We start from the raw sequence: 18477 nt of genomic DNA, 5'->3' as shown, positions 1-18477 counted from the left end.
TTAGGCTTTGTTTGCTGGTACAACATATTTGTAATGCAAAGTAGACAATGTTTTTGCTACATCGGGGGTCTTTGAAAACTGATGTTGCATTGACACTCATTGACCTACTTAAACGTTTCATACGTTTCAAAACTAAAGACCTAACAGCCTTTACACACTCTGACAGTGAATCTATGTACCTAACAGCCTTTACACACTCTGACAGTGAATCTATGTACCTAACAGTCTTTACACACTCTGACAGTGAATCTATGTACCTAACAGTCTTTACACACTCTGACAGTGAATCTATGTACCTAACAGCCTTTACACACTCTGACAGTGAATCTATGCATTCTTGTTTTTTTTGCCCGTTTTCTTGCATGGTCCTCCCCGACATCCATAAGAATTTTAAAAGTTTTAATTTTAATTTATGGAGCGTGGTTAACGATACTTTAGAAAGGACCGTACGGAAAGATTTGATGATGTTTACTACAGATACTATTATGTTGGAAGTGTAAACTAACTTTTAACACTCGAACATATTAAGTTCAATGACAAGATTTTTGTCTTAGTAAGTCGCAACTTGGGTTCTATATTTGATTACAAATCATACCTGGGAAACTTTTGTACTGAAACTAGAAAATTCTTGAAGGCCACCTGCTTTGAACAAATGCTAAAGAAATTACTATAAAAGAACTGGAGCCTTGTGGTATTGATTTAACGTAGATCTAATGACCGAAAAACAAACTTTATTAGGTCAGAAAACGTAACGTCGTAAACCATCTTAACTGTCTTGCAGCTAAACTCTGAATTATCCTTAACTCTGATTCGTCAACACGTAAAGTAATTGTTGATAATATGCTTACATATATTTGTCTGACGATCTGCATAGTTATGGTGCCGTAAGTGGATTGTCGAGGAACTTATTAAACGCTGGTTCCATTACTGTTTTAGATTTCTCATATTTGTTAAACATCTTATGTTATCTAACAATATTATACCTCCTCAATTGGTTAGGTATACAAGTAGCCTTGCAATTGATTTTTGTGGTTTTAACTATGCATTAAAAGTTGCAGGCAACGAAACCAACTAGAAATTAATTGGTTTTTATTTGATGTTAATAAATACGTAAAAAGCAGTAAATACATTTGTAGTTGTAACTCAAGGCAAAAGGATAGTGAAACAGAAATTTAATTCAAATATGTAAAACGCGGTTAGAAAATTTAATTTATTAATCTAATTTATTTCTTGAATGTGACTAGCTGTTGGTAAATGAAAGTAAATACAATAACTACTAGATTAACTTGATATCAGGCTTATTTTGCACAATGAACAACTGCGTACAGAAAACTTTCTTAAAAAAATATTTCTGACTTAAACCTTTATGTTTTGAATTGAACAGCGCGATTTATTGTGTATTGTTTTCGTTTACATTTGCTACGGGTTGTTGAGGATGCTTTGGTCCCATTAAGCTAGTTCCAATACTACCATTTCCTTAGCAACAAACCTATGTTCGGAATCTCATACTTCCGTATATCAGGCGTGGATTTGAATTTTATTCTTTTAACGCCCAGGGCAGAGTGTTATGCCAAGTACTCTGAACCTGTATGTTTGTCTATTAACTGGTAGTTTTTGTAAGAATCAGGCAAAATGGGAAAATCAGACACATATATGTCAAAAACCAACCGATTCGCTTATTGACGCGCTCTCTATTTGAAAAGACCATTATTTTGCTCAGATCATTTTTTAATAAAATGTAAATACATGAGGTCCCCCCCCTTGAAATTTTCATTTTCATGGCATTTTAATGAAATTACAATTTAATTTACCAAAGTGATATGAAAAATCTTGTCTTGATTCTGATGGTGCGATGATTCTTGCAGAGACTGTAATGAGCCCGTCGAACACAGACTGTCTGATTCTTACAGAGAATGTAATGAGCCCGTCGATAAAAGACTTTTTTTGCCTGTTTATTCTCAGTAATATTGCGCTGTAGTATCTTTGATACCCCAATATATAAGTCTTCGTAGAACTACCTGTAAACCATGCCATTTATTTGTTTGCAGTTCAGGCTTTACATTTTCTCTTGTATTTGTTCTTATTTTCACTTTTAAAGTTACAACATATCTCCAGCTTCAACTTTCAGAAAACTCCCCGAAAACACCAGATTTATACATTAATATATCACCGGTATTCAGGTATCTCTATCAAAAATGAGAGCACCGGTAGGAAGAAGGTAATCTGCTGTCCGACATGGTTTCTTACATTCAAATGTTGTGCTTTATGTATTTCACTAATATTCAGTTTTATTGCATTTCTATTTCGTAACTATTATTCCTTCAAAATAAAAGAAAAAAAAAAATTGATTTTTAATTTCAGATAATTCTACCACTAAGACAACGAACTTAATAAATAGAGACCGAAAACTCCTAAATTGGCCCTGAATAAAAAAAGATATTTTGAGAAGTGATATGTCTTTTTAAAAGTATATCTCATTCAGATTAAAATCAATTTTTTCCAAGAGTAATCATGGGAACCAAGGTTATAGCGGTAATCAAAAGAATGTAATCCAGGGACAAAGACCAGGCATTAAAAACAGACATACACAACAAAGAACATAAAGTAACTAAAATCATACATACAAAGTAACAAAAGTAAATGAGCAACTCGGACTCCACTAAAAACTGGGAGCATGGACCAGGTGCACCGGTAGGGTTAGCGTCCTCTGCTTTTCTAGAAACACCCGCCGAGTTGCACATAAAAAGTCAAGTCCGGGGTAGAAAAACAAGGGAAGGAAAACTATGACCCGTTGAATAAATCAGTTTTCATGGTGCAGATGGATACACCATAACGATCCACGAGTTCATGATAACGACCATAAAACTTCTGTAATGATGACTTCAATCTTGTATCAACATGACCCTGTTCCAGAAGCCTACTTGTTAGAGTTCTAGCGCGATACAAAAAGTCTGCGTTGTTTCGGCAAGCTCTGGCATAACGTATGAGTTGTGATATGAATACTCCATACGCAGGAGCCGAAGGGATGTTGCCACAGATGAAAGGAAAGTTGACAATTCTGAATGAAAAGTCATCATCGTAAAATTTGGTCAATAGTTTTCCTTTCACCATCGATTTAAATACACCTCTAATTATATGCATTAGACTTATGTTTTATCAACGTTTTGTCTGGATTAAGGTAAACTAGAAGAAAATAAATACATTTAACAATCCAATTACTGCAAATAAGCCATTTTGTAGGAAATTTAAAAATTTAAAATCTGTAGGGACAATTCATTGCGTTTCTTACTCACCAGGTAGTAACTGGTATTTATTAAACACAAAATAACTGTATATTTTCTCATATGTTCGACTGTGTAATAATAAATGTATGACGTTGTTTCTTGGATGAGGACACTATTTGATTGCCAAAACATGACAGGAAAGTGTCCAAAACGTATCAATTATAAATAGAAAATCAGAATTTGGTTTATTTAAACCTAATCGTTCGTGCTCTAAATGCAAAATGTTCAGAAGTCCTTATGTTATTTTTCAGGTGTTATTGATTCAAGTAATTGAACCACAATTGACACTAACTCTTTAAGATTAATTTTCCATTGTATCTTAGGCCAATTAATGCCCCTTCGCCTCTAATGTGTTTATTCGATCGAACCCAGATGTAATGCATTTACTATTTTTCTAAATTGACTTGCTAAAGTTTTGTGTATGGTTTTTGTGTTAGAATTGTAATCAGACATAACCCTGGCTTTTCTAGAAAAATATAATACTTTTGCATACAATTATGAATATCATGTGGCCAACTTTCAACAAATTTTCTGATATTTGATTCCATTGGGCCACATGCATGTTTTACTGACATATTTGGTTGCAGCTTGGGTGATATCTTGTATCCGGATTTAACGGGTCATTTAAAACGACTAGAATACATGTGGGACACTCCATGTGTACCACATGTGATTCAATTTCCCGCTACATCACAAGTAAGCTTTAGATAATTTTCCCTCCTGGTAATTAACGACACTTTTATCTTTGCACTACATCCATATATCGGTTTGAATTTTGTGCTTGTCAAAACCGTTTTAGTTTGACTCAGATCAAAGTTTATTAGGACTATTTGGCCAATTAATCTATATATAAAAAGAAAGCAACTTTAATACTCATTTATTTAAACAAATGTTGAAAATTCAACAATGTAACAATATCAACACATTACAATAAAATAAATATTGGCCACTTTATTTACAGTAGTTAGAAGGTGGCACATATCACAGCTTCTTTACACCATAGCCCTAGTCATACTGTGCAATGTAAGTTAATGTTGGGTCAGGAATATTATGCCCTTGGAAACACATAAACCATACGATAAAACATGTATTGATAATGAAACTATTATTTAGCAAGTTGTAACTGTTTTTGGAAGCAAGCTGATATGCAAAAATATTGTATTTTTTTCATTACATATAAAAATATAAAAGGCGTAAAGTAAATGAAATTAGCCTCCCACAAAAAGTAATCATACTTCCAAATTAAATTCAAATGAATTTAACCTTAAAATAAAGTTCTTTAAAAAAAAAAGAAAAAAGTAAAAAACAAATTCATGGAAATCATAGTCTGGCATCTGAATACTTTGAAAACTACTTTTATAACAGTGTTATTAAAATACAATTAATATAAGACACTATAACAACATGTTTCTGTCATTTAAAAAAAGTTCAAAAGAATGCAATATACAACCACAATGATTATATTTGTTCTGGTTGTATTTCGACTTACGAGTTGTCGTTCTTGAAAGTATTACGAGATTATTATTCTTAAAAGAAACTTGTACATAGAAAATCAATCTACATGAAGTACAACACGATTTGTTGTTTTAAATAAATAACCCGAAAAAAATAAGTTTCAAAGAAGAACATCATGTAAAAAAAATTGTCCAGTTGGAAGTGAAGTGTTGTACGTTTGCTAAACCGTGAAGTTCGTACGGTTTCATTAAATAATGTTTGATATGTACAAAGGATAAATGAGACAGCATTCGATTTAATAGAATCATAAACATGAAGCAATGTACATCTTTTGCAGTGTTTGATTACACACTTTTCAATACAAATATAAGACATTTTAATATTTCGAAAAATAACTTACAATAATTACCATATGACAAAGTAAAAAATCCAAATAAAAATACCTTTCGCATGTATGACAAAAAAAAAACAAAAACAAAAACAAAAACGAAAACTAAACCTTAAACTCTTAAAATTAACAAAAAAAAAAGAAAAAAAGAAAAGAAACATCTTATATGTACATACCAAATCAGCATATTGATTTCTTAATAAAAGGAAAATACTTCCTCAATTCGTTGAGGTTTTTTCATCTCCTTTTTTACAAATTTAGGCTTTTTTTACAAGAATTATCCCTCTGATTACAGACAAACCTGTGCATGTAGAACATGGCTTGCCATAGTTATTAAAAATTCAAATTCATTTTTCCGTTTTAACATATTGACATCTTAACTTGATTATGCTGAATTGATTTTATCAATTTTGTAAAATTGCCAAAGTATACTTAGCTGAAGTAATGTCTTTTTTTTATATTTTCCCCGTATATTAAAGATGAACTCTATTCAAATTAAACGCGCTGGTCAATAGAGGGACATTAGCCTGTATAAACAATAAGTGATTAAAACTGTGTAAATGAGTGAACTCGACTAAATATGAGATGTCTACTTTAACATCGACAGAACTGATAAGAACAGCACACCAGTAGTCAGGCCGTTTTTTTTATTTTGTTTTAATAAAGAAAATAATATAACCATATTATCTCTTGGGCATGCCAGGCTTTAATTTTTTTCCAGATAGACAGGTTTGTCTGTAGTCTGAGGTATATTTATCGAAAGGTAATGATAAAACTTATCCTCGTAAATGAATACAAAAAACTAAAATGCTACATTGAACTGTACTCTACAATCGCTTAAAAAATGAAAAATAAAATGGCAAGATATTTGATATCAAACATGAAAAAAGAATGAAAACGATAAGCGATTTCGTATTGAAAATAAATCTAAACACAGATTAAATATGATTATGGAAAATAAATTAAATAAAACTCAACATGATTTTGAATAAAAAAAATATCTTCAAACATGAGATCATTACTACAGTAAAGTCTGTAGCATTACAACAATTAAATACACCGGTATCAATGTAAACAAAGGGAAACACTGTTACACAATGTATAACTTTTTACACAATGTAGAAATATAAAAACGTACAAAAGTACAAAATTGTAAAATACAATATTAAAGATACTGACCAGGTATACAATAGTCAAAAGTACAAACATGATATCTTTTTCTATGTACAAATGGGAAAATGACGTTTACAACCGTTTGTACGGTTATCAAATAATGCGTTTAATGTTTTGTGATAATGATTGAGTAATAGATAAAAGGTAACAGATATTTGTTTTGTAGAAGCAGAAAATTATCTTTTTCAGGCAACTGAAATAATTAAAGGATGGAAATGGTGCTTAAAAAAATGAAAACTATTTTACAATTATGCAAAAAATGTAACAATTGCTAGAAAGGTTTAGGAGGAAAAGAATTATTATTCTTAAATCGTCTTTTTTAAACATTTTAAAAACATAACATTTTTACAAAATAATAGTTTTACTTACTTAACGATACGGGTACAGTTCACAATTAAAGAAAAGGACAAACGAGAACTGCTTTTTTTATTCTTAAGGAGGAAATAGGCATCATTATTTATTGTTTCCACAATTCGGAATACAAAAACATTAAAGAATAATAATAAAAAAAATAATAATGTACACTGCAGATATTTTGACTGAACAAAAAAAACCCAGAACATGTCTAATAAGCAATGGTTAATAAAGTGCGTGGCGTGGACGATTATTACTTGTCTATCATATTTTAAAAGAAACAGCATACTTTTAAAATTGCTTTTTAATCAAACTTAGTGATGAACTAGTGAAAAATCAGCGAAACGTAATGTCATTTTAATGAAGAATAGAGAAAAGCTATCATGGTATGATTAATGTCCATCGAAACACGAAATTCATAAAAATGACAAGTATCTTGACAAACAATGTAGCATTAATTAGAAACATAACAAGCAATGATTGACAACGCTCATTTCGATACACTACAAATAGAAAGACATAAATATAAAACTTATATTTTCAAAATGCGCTGAGCATACGAAAAATATGTTGTTTTTCAAATTCTATGACAATGTGTTTAATTGGCGTAATAAACATATACAACATCTAAATGCAATATATATAAAATAAATATTTCTAGTAATTTCTTTTCCTATCTATTGAATGTTAATAGGAGCTTTTCTAGTTTAATACAGGGGGATGATATATGCATTCTTGCATTACATGTTTAAGGTAAATTATCATGTTTTAGAAGGATACATATAAAATATCGATCTACCAAAGATATTAAACTAAATTTGAATGATATGTTGAGAAAAAAAATTAGGGACTTACAAAATAGAGTCAATTGCTCAAATTGACAAAACGCGATGTCTAAAGTAAGATATTTACTAATCACAATGAAAACATTATTCAAATGTAATTACATAAACGTGGCAAATAATAAACACATAATATTCGCACTTGTGATAAGAAATAAACTGTGCTAAAATAAATAAAAAAACCTAAAAAAACAAAACAAAACAAGTATACATGTCATTTAATAATTATGAATCCTAAAGGCAACAGTAACCTGTCAAAGAAATACAGATTGTCATAAAAACACACAAACCTCCTTAAACGAAAATTGAAATATTGAAGACATAAACAAAACTAGACAACACATTCTGGAAATTAACAAACAACACTCATATCTATCTTTATAAGGTCTTTCATTATGAAAACTGGCTAAGAAAGTCTAAAATATTTCTACGACCACTGCGATGCTTCCTGTGCAATTTACAATCACAATAACCATTTATCTGAACATAACTCCAACTATCTTCACCACTACTGTTTCTCACGTAAGCGTATGCATACACCTTTTTAGTTTGGCATTCGGATCTATAGTTCTTTTTGTCTATTCCCATACATGGAATATTGTCTTCCAAGCATGAAGTTTCGTATAAATACTGTTGTATTCGTCGGTCACCAACAACAATATGGGATAACACAGTAACTTCTTGTTCCCTCTGGTCTAAAGATGTGTCTTCTCCAGATGGAGCAACCCATTTACTAATGGTTGTACAAACACTCGAAGCTTCAGAAGCCACATGAGACCTTTTAGATCTTAAACGAGATTTAGCATGACGGTGCCGATGTAAACGTCGACGCCGTTTACTATTTTTCTTCCCCTTTCTTGACTTATTTTTACGATTTCTCCTTCCACGACGTCTTTGAGAATCGAATTGAATACTTTCAAGATCAACCAAATATGAATTTTGAAAGTCTCCCGAAGGCGGTAAAACTGGCCTAGTGTTAGTAAAGGCAACATGTCTTGAGGTTGAAAGTTGCATGTTATCTAGGACTGGAAAAATAACATTATCAAAATCTCTACGAATCCACTTTTCTGGTAGTAAAGCTCTTGTACTGTTGGATTTCATACTGTTATTTAAGCTTATTGATTCAGCCACTTCAACGAGTACCAGACAAAAACAGCAGAAGCAGCCATATTTGCTGAATATCTGTAAATTGATAAGAAAAAGTAGTACGATAGTATAAAGTATGCGATTTCAAAGTCTATTTTAGTACATTTTAATATACACAAAAATTTGCTTTCTATATGGACATGTATATATAGTTGTTTTTGTTAGTTATTCTGCAACATTTCGTTGAATACAGACACGATTTAGTATAAAATCTAAGGAGTTGATATTTTTCTTGTGTGTTTAGGAAGAATTTGTTCAGTTTCTACCACGTCGAAATTAATGGAGTTTACCGACCCCAATTTGATAAAAACAAGTCGAATAAAACCATTTCTTGTTGCCGAGTGCATTACATCTAGTCATAACTTTGTTACAACTCTTTTACTTAAAAGTCAGAATACTTTTAAAAGCTCTACCTTAATTAAGAAACATATATTTCTCGCATCAATTAAGGAATTCTGATATAACGTTGTAAAAGATGTTTTTTTCTGTCTAGGAATAGTACATTTCACCTAACACAAATATAGTGCTTATCAAAAGGAATAAATTATCACACTTCATTACGTCTGTCTCACTACTATACTTCATAGAAAATAAAACACATTCGGTATCGGCAGTGATAGTGTTTAAATGAAATCGTACAACAAATATATTAGCTATTTCCTGTTTTGATGTTCAATTATTGCTGATAAAGCTATAACAAAGTTATCTCTTCACGCATATTTAGACAATGCAATTCATTCTCTTTACGATGTTTGTTCTAGTCCGACAAAACAATTACAGGAAAAATCTAGGTTAACACCAGATTATCCATGGCCATTCTCTTCATCTCAGTTCAACAAGACGTTTTTACTATTGAATCTGTTATACAGTTTACTTTTAAGACGATTCTGATCAAGACACGAAAACGAGGACAGAATGTTTAAATGGGTCCAATGGAAAATGAAGGAAGGAGATAGACCTTTTTTGTCAACACAGTGAAATAACAATTACATTTTTTTTTCAAAACGATTACAAAAGCTTACATTCCCAACAGACACCACTTTGATGTCCATCAACTCAAATGGCACTAGCAAACGCTTTGGTTTTATATAATGTCTATTACCCTTTAAACGACTGAGCTTATCTTAATATCTAAATTTTAAATAATCCTTTCTGAATAAAAATTAACGGATAATGAAATCGGCTTTTTCAAAAACATGAAGCAATCATATATCTTTGGAAATGAACGCGATTAAGGCGTTAGACGAATGGCTTACATATGACGGTGAATTCTAGATGTGATAGTCGTATTTCATTATGTAAATATAAATTGATTGTACATATTAATTTGACGAATATATATTTAAACCAACAAAATATATTCGATTTTTTAAAAGTATTTACTAACAAGCTACAGATTATTGAAATGCAAATTCACAAGAATATAGAGATTTCAATATATGTCTTTTATGTATCGCTTAAGAAGTTTCACGTAAACAAATTGTCACATTATACATCTGTTATGATAATTTTTTTTTCAGATTTGTAAATAATGAGACGAACTTAATGCTATATAATCTACAAATTGGAAAATATCAAATATTCTGTACCGATTGTTTGTTGATTGTACGAATACACTGCAGTCTCTGGTGTAATAAGTATACCATTTGATATGGTTGACATACAATGAAACAAAGCATTTAGTTCCATAACTTACCATATATGACGTTCAATTTATGGTACGTTTCAATTTTAAGCATAGGAAACTAAAAAAACAAATATGCATTAAGTATTGCACAAACTTGAATTTAACCAGAAAATGATGTGTTTTATTATAGCCTTTTAAGCAAATTCATTTATGAGTCGAGTTTAACATATTCGGTAAGTGCAATGGAAGTAAAAATCAATTTTTCTTTGTAATAAAAATCAGTCCAAATTTTTCTTATGTTAAGATGAAATTCGCAGAAAATTGTCGCATTTGCCACGGGCAACATGACTCTACAGTTGTTTGGAATTAAAGACTATAATTACATTTGAGTAATTTTCGTAACGTATTTCAAACGATAATATCTTCCCCATCAATGTTACAGTGCATTAGGCAATCAAGAAAACAAAATACAGTATAGTAGATAGTCAACTGGCTATATTGTCAATCACTGGCTTTGTTTTATGTCAAGGGTAACCGCGGTCATATTAAACGGGATAATTTGAAATAGGTTATATGTGGATATTTTATAGAGAGATTTGTCTGACAATAGTTCTCTTCATGATAGAATAAGCATTGTACCAATCTGAATACATTTTAATGTAAATGAATACGGTTCTTAACGATGAATTAGTGATGGTGATATTTGTCTTAATGTTACTTTATATACTTAATGTCAATGAACTTCATTCTATATTAATCTGGAAATTATACATCGTTATAATATATAGCCATCATATTTTATATTCCATTATTATTCTTGCATGTCAGTCCCTTTATTACAGTATGAAGAATATCTATCTACCGTCTTCCTACCTTGACAGCTCGAAAGACACGAGAGTGAATTACTACATGTTTTTGATTAAACTTAAATACTAAGAAATTACAAAGGTAGTGTTTCATCACATTATTCATTACATTTTTAACTAATTGAAAAATAAATGTCTGGTTTTAACTAATTGCCCGTTTTTCATAAACATTAAAATCGAATTTATCAGAAAGGTCTAGACTTTTCAAACCACTGTAGACATTCCTGCAAACAATAAAATCGCAATATACTTCCAATCAAACAGCAGTGTATTGCTAATTGATATCGGCTTTTTCTGCTTACATTATTAAAATTTACATCTAAATTATGTAGGAATTGACTGTATTAAACGATTTTGATAATTGACGAAAGATGTGTTATCTGAATGAAATAAATAACTGCACCATTTCCACAACTTTATACAAAAATGATCAAACAATACTGCAACAGTCTCTATATGATAAATATAGTCCTCAGAATGGCCGTTTGAATATTATATCTTAAATACAAGGAATAAAACGCTTAAAAATATTTTGATTTCCAAATTTTGTTTCATGCCAGTTGAAAGTGCGATTTGAATATTTATACAGTAATATGTTCATGAGAAAATTATATATATAATGTTAGATTGGTCTGTGTATTTTTCGTGGTATTTTGATTTTACAACTTTATGTTAAAGGTTTCAATTTTCCTGTTTTAGAAATATATACTATTTAAAATTAAAAACATATCTATATAAAAGAAAAAGAAGTAATTATTAAGGATTAGAACAAAAAAGTATGAAATACCTTTGATATTAATTCGCTGATTTTCATTATCTGCTTTTTTTCAACCACGAACAAATAAAATATCCAATGTTGACAAAAAAAATATTCGTATTCAATTCCACAAGTGTTAAAAATAATTATCCGTCAGTAAAAAGGCTCCCCTTATCTCCGTCAATGATGTACCGCATCGTTCTACGAAGCAAGGCTGAACACTGGGATAAATAGTTACGTATTGTCTATATATGTCACCAATCGACGGTATGTACACGAAGGTCACGAGCTAAGCTATCATACAGTAAATCATATATCGTTTTATATGATAGACGGAAAATAAACCTTTGTCTCTGATTGAAATTGACAGGTTGTCTCTTACACAGTAAATGTCTTATTGGTAATCTTACTTCTATACTTTATTAAATAGCCTTTGAAATTGAATATCATTCTTTAAATGAATTACCATGTGATGACGCACTCACAATAGCTTCAGGAGCCTGTACGAAGTCAAGAACAGAAGTGTATTTAGTCTGTTTGGTTGTTCTTAGTTTTTTTTGTAAAATATTTTGCTTTGTGCTTTTACAAAATTTTACATAAAATGATTAATATATAGTTTAACACAAAAAACGATACAGAATTAAATTTGTCAATTTTTTAAAAATATTTTTCAGTTTATCGGTTCTTTAACAGTTTATTTCCATACAAAAGACATAAAGGCATATGTATCTGTTGATCCATTTTTTGTTAAATGTTCCGAAACAGATACGACAAACAAGCGGAATATTTGATTCACGGCGATCTCGGTAACAGGACATCGCCATGAATCAATAACATATTTATATTGTTTGGTGTCAATATTTGGGCTACTGCAACAGGTTCACAATTTGTCAAACAAAAAGGTGGAAAACAAACTCGGATTGGATTTCAGTTACTCCAAAAAGAGCGTGAACAGACAGAAGATATGATTTCAGATGGGACGACGCATGCTTACGTTGCATGACATTTTCATGTGGAAAAAAAAATTCCCATAACATGACTGGTGAAACGCCAACTGATGACTCAATACGAAGTAAGACGTCATAACGTCACAACCTCTTAAGAGTCTGTTTATGAGAAAACCATGCAAAACAAAAAAATCGTCCGAAAGTCATTTTGGAATTGCCGTAAATTTTATATTAGAAATGAAATAAGGTCATAAAAGATTCCCAAAAAATGTATATGATAACGGCCAGGCTTGTTGTATTTTTAGTAACAGCCGTCTTTAGGTATTAGGAGCATTTCTTTAATGATTTGCCGGATTTCATGGTCAAATTTGGACCACATTCATCAGTTATTAATGTTTGTTTTGTTGTGTGGAGTGACAACATTTTATTTGAAGTTGTTAAATTTATATCCGTAGAAATGGAAAATAGTCACCCAATTAGCCCTATGTGAAAATTGGCTGTGTGCCAAGTTTCCGAAAATAGAAGACTTGCCATTGATAATCAAAAAGCCAATACAAGCTAAAATAACGCTTAAAATTATCATTGTTGTAATTGAAAGGTAGAAACTATATTATATTTATATGCTATAGAGTTTCATGCTGGGCATTTCATATTTTCATATTTTTTTCAACATATAAAATAGAGATATTTTTGTAAATATGGGACAATTTTAAGCGCTTTATTCAGCCATAATGCAAAGTATATAGATATACCCATTCAAAGTTTATATCAGAAGAACAGAAACTATTGATTTCGAATCAATTAAACACAGCATGACGTATAAAACGTATTGAAAACAATTTTCATAGAACCCACATGTACGGGACGAGCTAGTCATGAAACGATGTAGTCCAGTGCACTGAAAGATGTTTCCTTCCCCTGTACATTTTGTTTGTTTGTTTGTTGGGGTTTAACGTCCGAGCAGCAATATTTCAGCTATATTCAGACAATGAACATGAAATGGATGATAAAATGAACATGAAATGATAAAAAAAAAGATGGGTCACAAGGACAACAGGGTCGACAAATTTTGATTGCCACTAGAAAAAGGGGGGATGGGTAAGGTCGGGCAATTTAGCCTCCTGTGGCGCAAAGGTTCCTACTCCTATCGAATACCACAGCAGGGTTCTTTAACGAGCGAGGGACGTGGCATCTTTCCCAACACACGGTGCACCACTATGGTTTGCGGCCAGGTTTTCCGTATTACAGCCTGACAACCCCAGCATGTAACATGCCAGGGGTACCCCATTCCACCACCTGGGGCACACATCCCAGTTGCTCTGTGGGCAGAGCGCCTAGCCCCCGGCTAGGTTTCTGAGCACTATTTAGTCGCCTTTTACGACTGCAGGCCTATTCTTTTAACACCCGGACCCGCACGGGGCTGTACATGTATTCCCCACTAAAATGTCTTGTTTCAGTTTAAAAAGACTTATTCATAAGTACATTGTACCTACTGCATGTACTGACATGATTTGGAATGTGTTCTTATATTCCGATTTACAGAAAATGAATATATCGCAAATTGTTCGTCGGGATGCACGTCATCCCTAAGTATACAAACGACCGATCATTTTATAAATGCCTTTCAGTCAAGGAGAAAGCCTTGTTTATATATTTTCGATACTCAGTAAAAGTATATCACATGTAGGTTCTTTCATGCATGTACAAATGGACATAATACTTTTACTGTTTTTTGGCTCTACTGGATTACAATGAGTTTATAAAGGAACATCGAAGACAGTTTCATATTTAACTGTACTGATATAAGAGAACCTGCAAATCATTGCATTATTTTTCATGTCATAAAAGCAAGTATATTTGCACATTCATCATTGAACATGTAAGCTGGGACAGAGACACACTGTGTATAAAAGATGAACTAACTGAAGGAAATGGAGCAATTAAAGGCATATTACTGATTATTAGGTAAGTTACTTTTAGTTTTGTTGTACAAATACAAATATTTTTTGTACCAACACATTTATAATAAATGGTCATGACACATACCCAAATAGACAATGGTTGAAACAAGCATACTCAACATTCTCAATTTGTGTATAAGATTAAAAATAATAAAATAAATACAATGAAAAAAAGGGTAAAACATGTTTAGAACACTTCTTTTTCATTCAATTTTGAATTTTTTTCCCATTCAAATCTGTTGAAAGATGAATTAACAGATTTTACATAGAATTAAGCATTTACAGGTTATTGGGGTCCAAAGTGGGACCACATCACAGAAATATTTTGGTTTTTTTTAATTCTTTTTTTAATAATTTTTTGGTCATATTTTCTTACTTATTGATTACATCTAGATTCCTCATGAAAATCCTTTTCTAAATTTTCAGTCAAATTTCTTATGGTTTTGGTTTATAGGGAGGAGAGTTTAACACGCTGTAGTTGTATTATGCTCTGTTCTGCAAAACTCTTTATTTAACTGTAAAATAGGGGGTAACATCTTTAGGTTTTAAACCACGTGAGCCTCCACATACATGGATACATGAATATGTGGTTGCTACATGTACTAACAAATCTTAATCTGTTTAGGATTTGACCTCTATAGGCATGCTTAGCAGTAATCGAGTAATTCATTTTTTTTGTATATATTGTTTTGCTTAATTTGAGCAGATCCAGGGTTTTGCAAAAAGAAAAAGACCCTTACCTCAATTTTTCCACAAGAAAAATGGGGATATAAATAACCAGTACATGTACATATGTATATTCACTGAAATGTTAAATAACAGATATGCTTGATGATTTATTTGAATTCTTTCTAAATAAATTTTTTAATGTCTTAACATACAAAATATAACAGTTTTTTTAAGTTACCGTTTTATAAGAGGGATGGGTTTGTTTGTTTGTTTGATGGGGTTTAACGCCCGAGCAGCAATACTTCAGCTATATTCAGGCGATGAACATGAAGTGGATGATAAAATGAAATGATGATGAAATGAAAAATGGGACGGGACACAAGGACAATGGGGTCGTCAAATTTTGATTGCCACTGGAAATAGGGAGAGGTGGGTAAGGTCGGGCAATTTAGCGTCCTGTGGCGAAGCCCTATGGTTCCTCCTCCGGGAGAATACCACAGTAGGGTTTTTTAACGTGCGAGGAACGTGGCATCTTTCCCAACACGGTGCACCACTATGGTTTGCGGTCAGGTTTTCCGTATTATAGCCTGACAACCCCAGCAATGCAACACGCCATGGGTACCCAATTCCACCACCTGGGGTAAACAGCCCAGTTGCTCTGTGGGCAGAGCGCTTAGTTCCCGGCTAGGGTTCTGAGCACTATTTAGTCGCCTTTTACGACAAGCTTAGCGCTGCTGCAGGCCTATTCGTTTGACACCCGGACCTGCACCGGGCAAGAGGGATAGGCCACATGGGGCCTACATGAATCAGAGTACATGTATATGAACATATACATATATACGACCCCAGTCTCTACAGTATAGAATGCACATGCTTGTAATATTTGATGTATAAATATATGTACATGTGCATGTATTTTTAATCATACAACTAAATGCTAAGTACATGTAATAAGGTATTATTCTATCCAATGTAGTTGTGTATGTTTTAAATATGGGTTTTATAGTACTCCTTTCTTTTTAATTGATTGATATTAGTACAAAATGTGCATGTAGAATAAATCTATTTCATAAAAAAAATATAAAGCCCTTGTTCTTTCTGTTTCAGGTAAAGAAGCTTAAATACATTTATCCAAGAGTAATCAGGGGAACAAAGGTTACAGCGGTAATCATAAGAATGTAATCCAGAAACAAAGACCAGGCATTGAAAACAGACATACACAACAAAGAACATAAAGTAAAGAAAATCATACATACAAAGTAACAAAAGCAAACGAGCAACTCGGACTCCACTAGAAACTGGGAACATGGACCAGGTGCACCGATAGGGTAAGCGTCCTCTGCTTTTCTAGAAACACCCGCCGAGTTGCTCATAAAAAGTCAAGTCCGGGATAGACAAACGATGAAAGGACAACTATGACCCGTTGAATAAATCAGTTTTCATGGTGCAGATGGATACACTAAAACGATCCACGAGTTCATGATGACGACCATAAAACTTCTGTAGTGATGATTTCAATTTTCAATCTTGTAGCAACATAACCCTGTTCCAGAAGCCTACTTGTTAGAGTTCTAGCGCGATACAAAAAGTCGGCGTAGGTTCGGCAAGCTCTGGCATAACGTATGAGTTGTGATATGAACACTCCATTCGCATGTGCTGTGAAAGTAAAAGGGGAACTTGCGTAGAATGACCCCGTTTTTAATTGATTAATTTTTAGACATTCCTTTCTGGATGGCTATTTTTTGTCATTTATTTCAATTCTTTCAGGTTTCCGAAAAACAAAAATGAAAACAAAAACAATAAAACAAACAGACAAGCAAGAAAGCAAAACAGGGTATACACAGAAAAACGACATTGTATATCATGAAACTAATCTAGTCTATCAGGTTTATCAACCGTTCTTCACAATATTAATCTGTGTTACTTGAAAAAATTCGTAAAACATTACTATTTTAACACCAGGCACATTTAAATTGACTCTGTTCGTCTACAGTATGATTAACTTTTGTCAATTTACATTGAATGGAAACGCCCTCATCAACAACAAAACAAAATACCTTTTTATATGTATATACAAAATGGAAGATGAGCGTTTAATAAATTCTTTATACATCAGTTTCTGACAAGACTTCATTTCGTGTGATTGGTTAAACTTTTATATCTCCCTTTTTTATTCTTAAACATGAGACTAGGTCTTCTCTTCTTATCGAAAGGTGCCGTGTAGTTTCAAGATTTCAAGTAAGTGTTATTTATGCTTCAGACATTAATTCAGTAATGTACTCAACCCGCTAGCCTATGGAGTATACATTTTACCACTGATCAGTATCTATACATGTAATTTGTAATGTCTTTGAAGGCACATTTATATTGTAGAATAACAATCTTGAAAAGGGGTGTATTTACCCTTTGTTGATATCAACACTACAGAGGTTTGACGATTGTCATCACAAGTTGATTGACCGAAGGTTTCATATGTAATCATATCTAATTCTGGAATTTATTAAGCATGTGTTGGTCTTTTCTGTTTCCCATTTTGACTGAGTCTTTGATTAATGATTACTTTTAATTGTCTGCACGTTTTGATGCTTCGATAGTTTTGGCGATATTTTGTGCACCATAAACTTAACTTATGAAGCTAAAAGGCTCATGTTTAGTCATATTGCCATAATGTTGACTATATGTTAGCAATGCTGGCATTGTTTCTTGCATAATTACACTTTGTATTAAATATAATTGTTCCACATTAGATTTGAATACAACGCAAAAAACTCGAAAGATAAAAGAGAGTAAATTTTACCAGCAAATGTCAAATTGGTCATTGGTAGCAGGAGAAAGAATACATTTGACGTGTAATGATTCATTTAATTCAAAGACTTTATTTGTTGATCATTTTCGCAATATGCTTTTATTTTGTCTTTAGCGTACCTATATGCTTGTTGTAATCAATACTAGTCTATATAACAATATCGTGTATAAAGTTTTGTAACGGTCATGTATTGAAGCAGTCT

At 32.1% G+C, this 18477-nt stretch overlaps 1 protein-coding gene across 1 annotated transcript; it reads right to left on the bottom strand.

Annotated features, from left to right (window-relative positions):
- Window positions 1–7394: 7394 nt before the first annotated feature.
- On the bottom strand, window positions 7395–8597 carry LOC148615010 (uncharacterized). The gene has a single exon (XM_088590483.1). The coding sequence runs from the start codon at window positions 8595–8597 to the stop codon at window positions 7890–7892; it is 708 nt and encodes a 235-aa protein (XP_088446609.1). The 3' UTR covers window positions 7395–7889.
- Between the last annotated feature and the right edge of the window lie 9880 nt (window positions 8598–18477).

Source organism: Perna viridis, chromosome 6 (genome assembly GCF_037379345.1).
Source record: "Perna viridis isolate PV_CMFRI_1.1 ecotype Kerala chromosome 6, ASM3737934v1, whole genome shotgun sequence".
In the NCBI taxonomy this organism is placed as follows: Eukaryota; Metazoa; Mollusca; class Bivalvia; order Mytilida; family Mytilidae; genus Perna; species Perna viridis.
The sequence above is the reverse complement of the archived record's forward strand: the minus strand, read 5'-3'. Positions and strand labels throughout refer to the sequence as shown.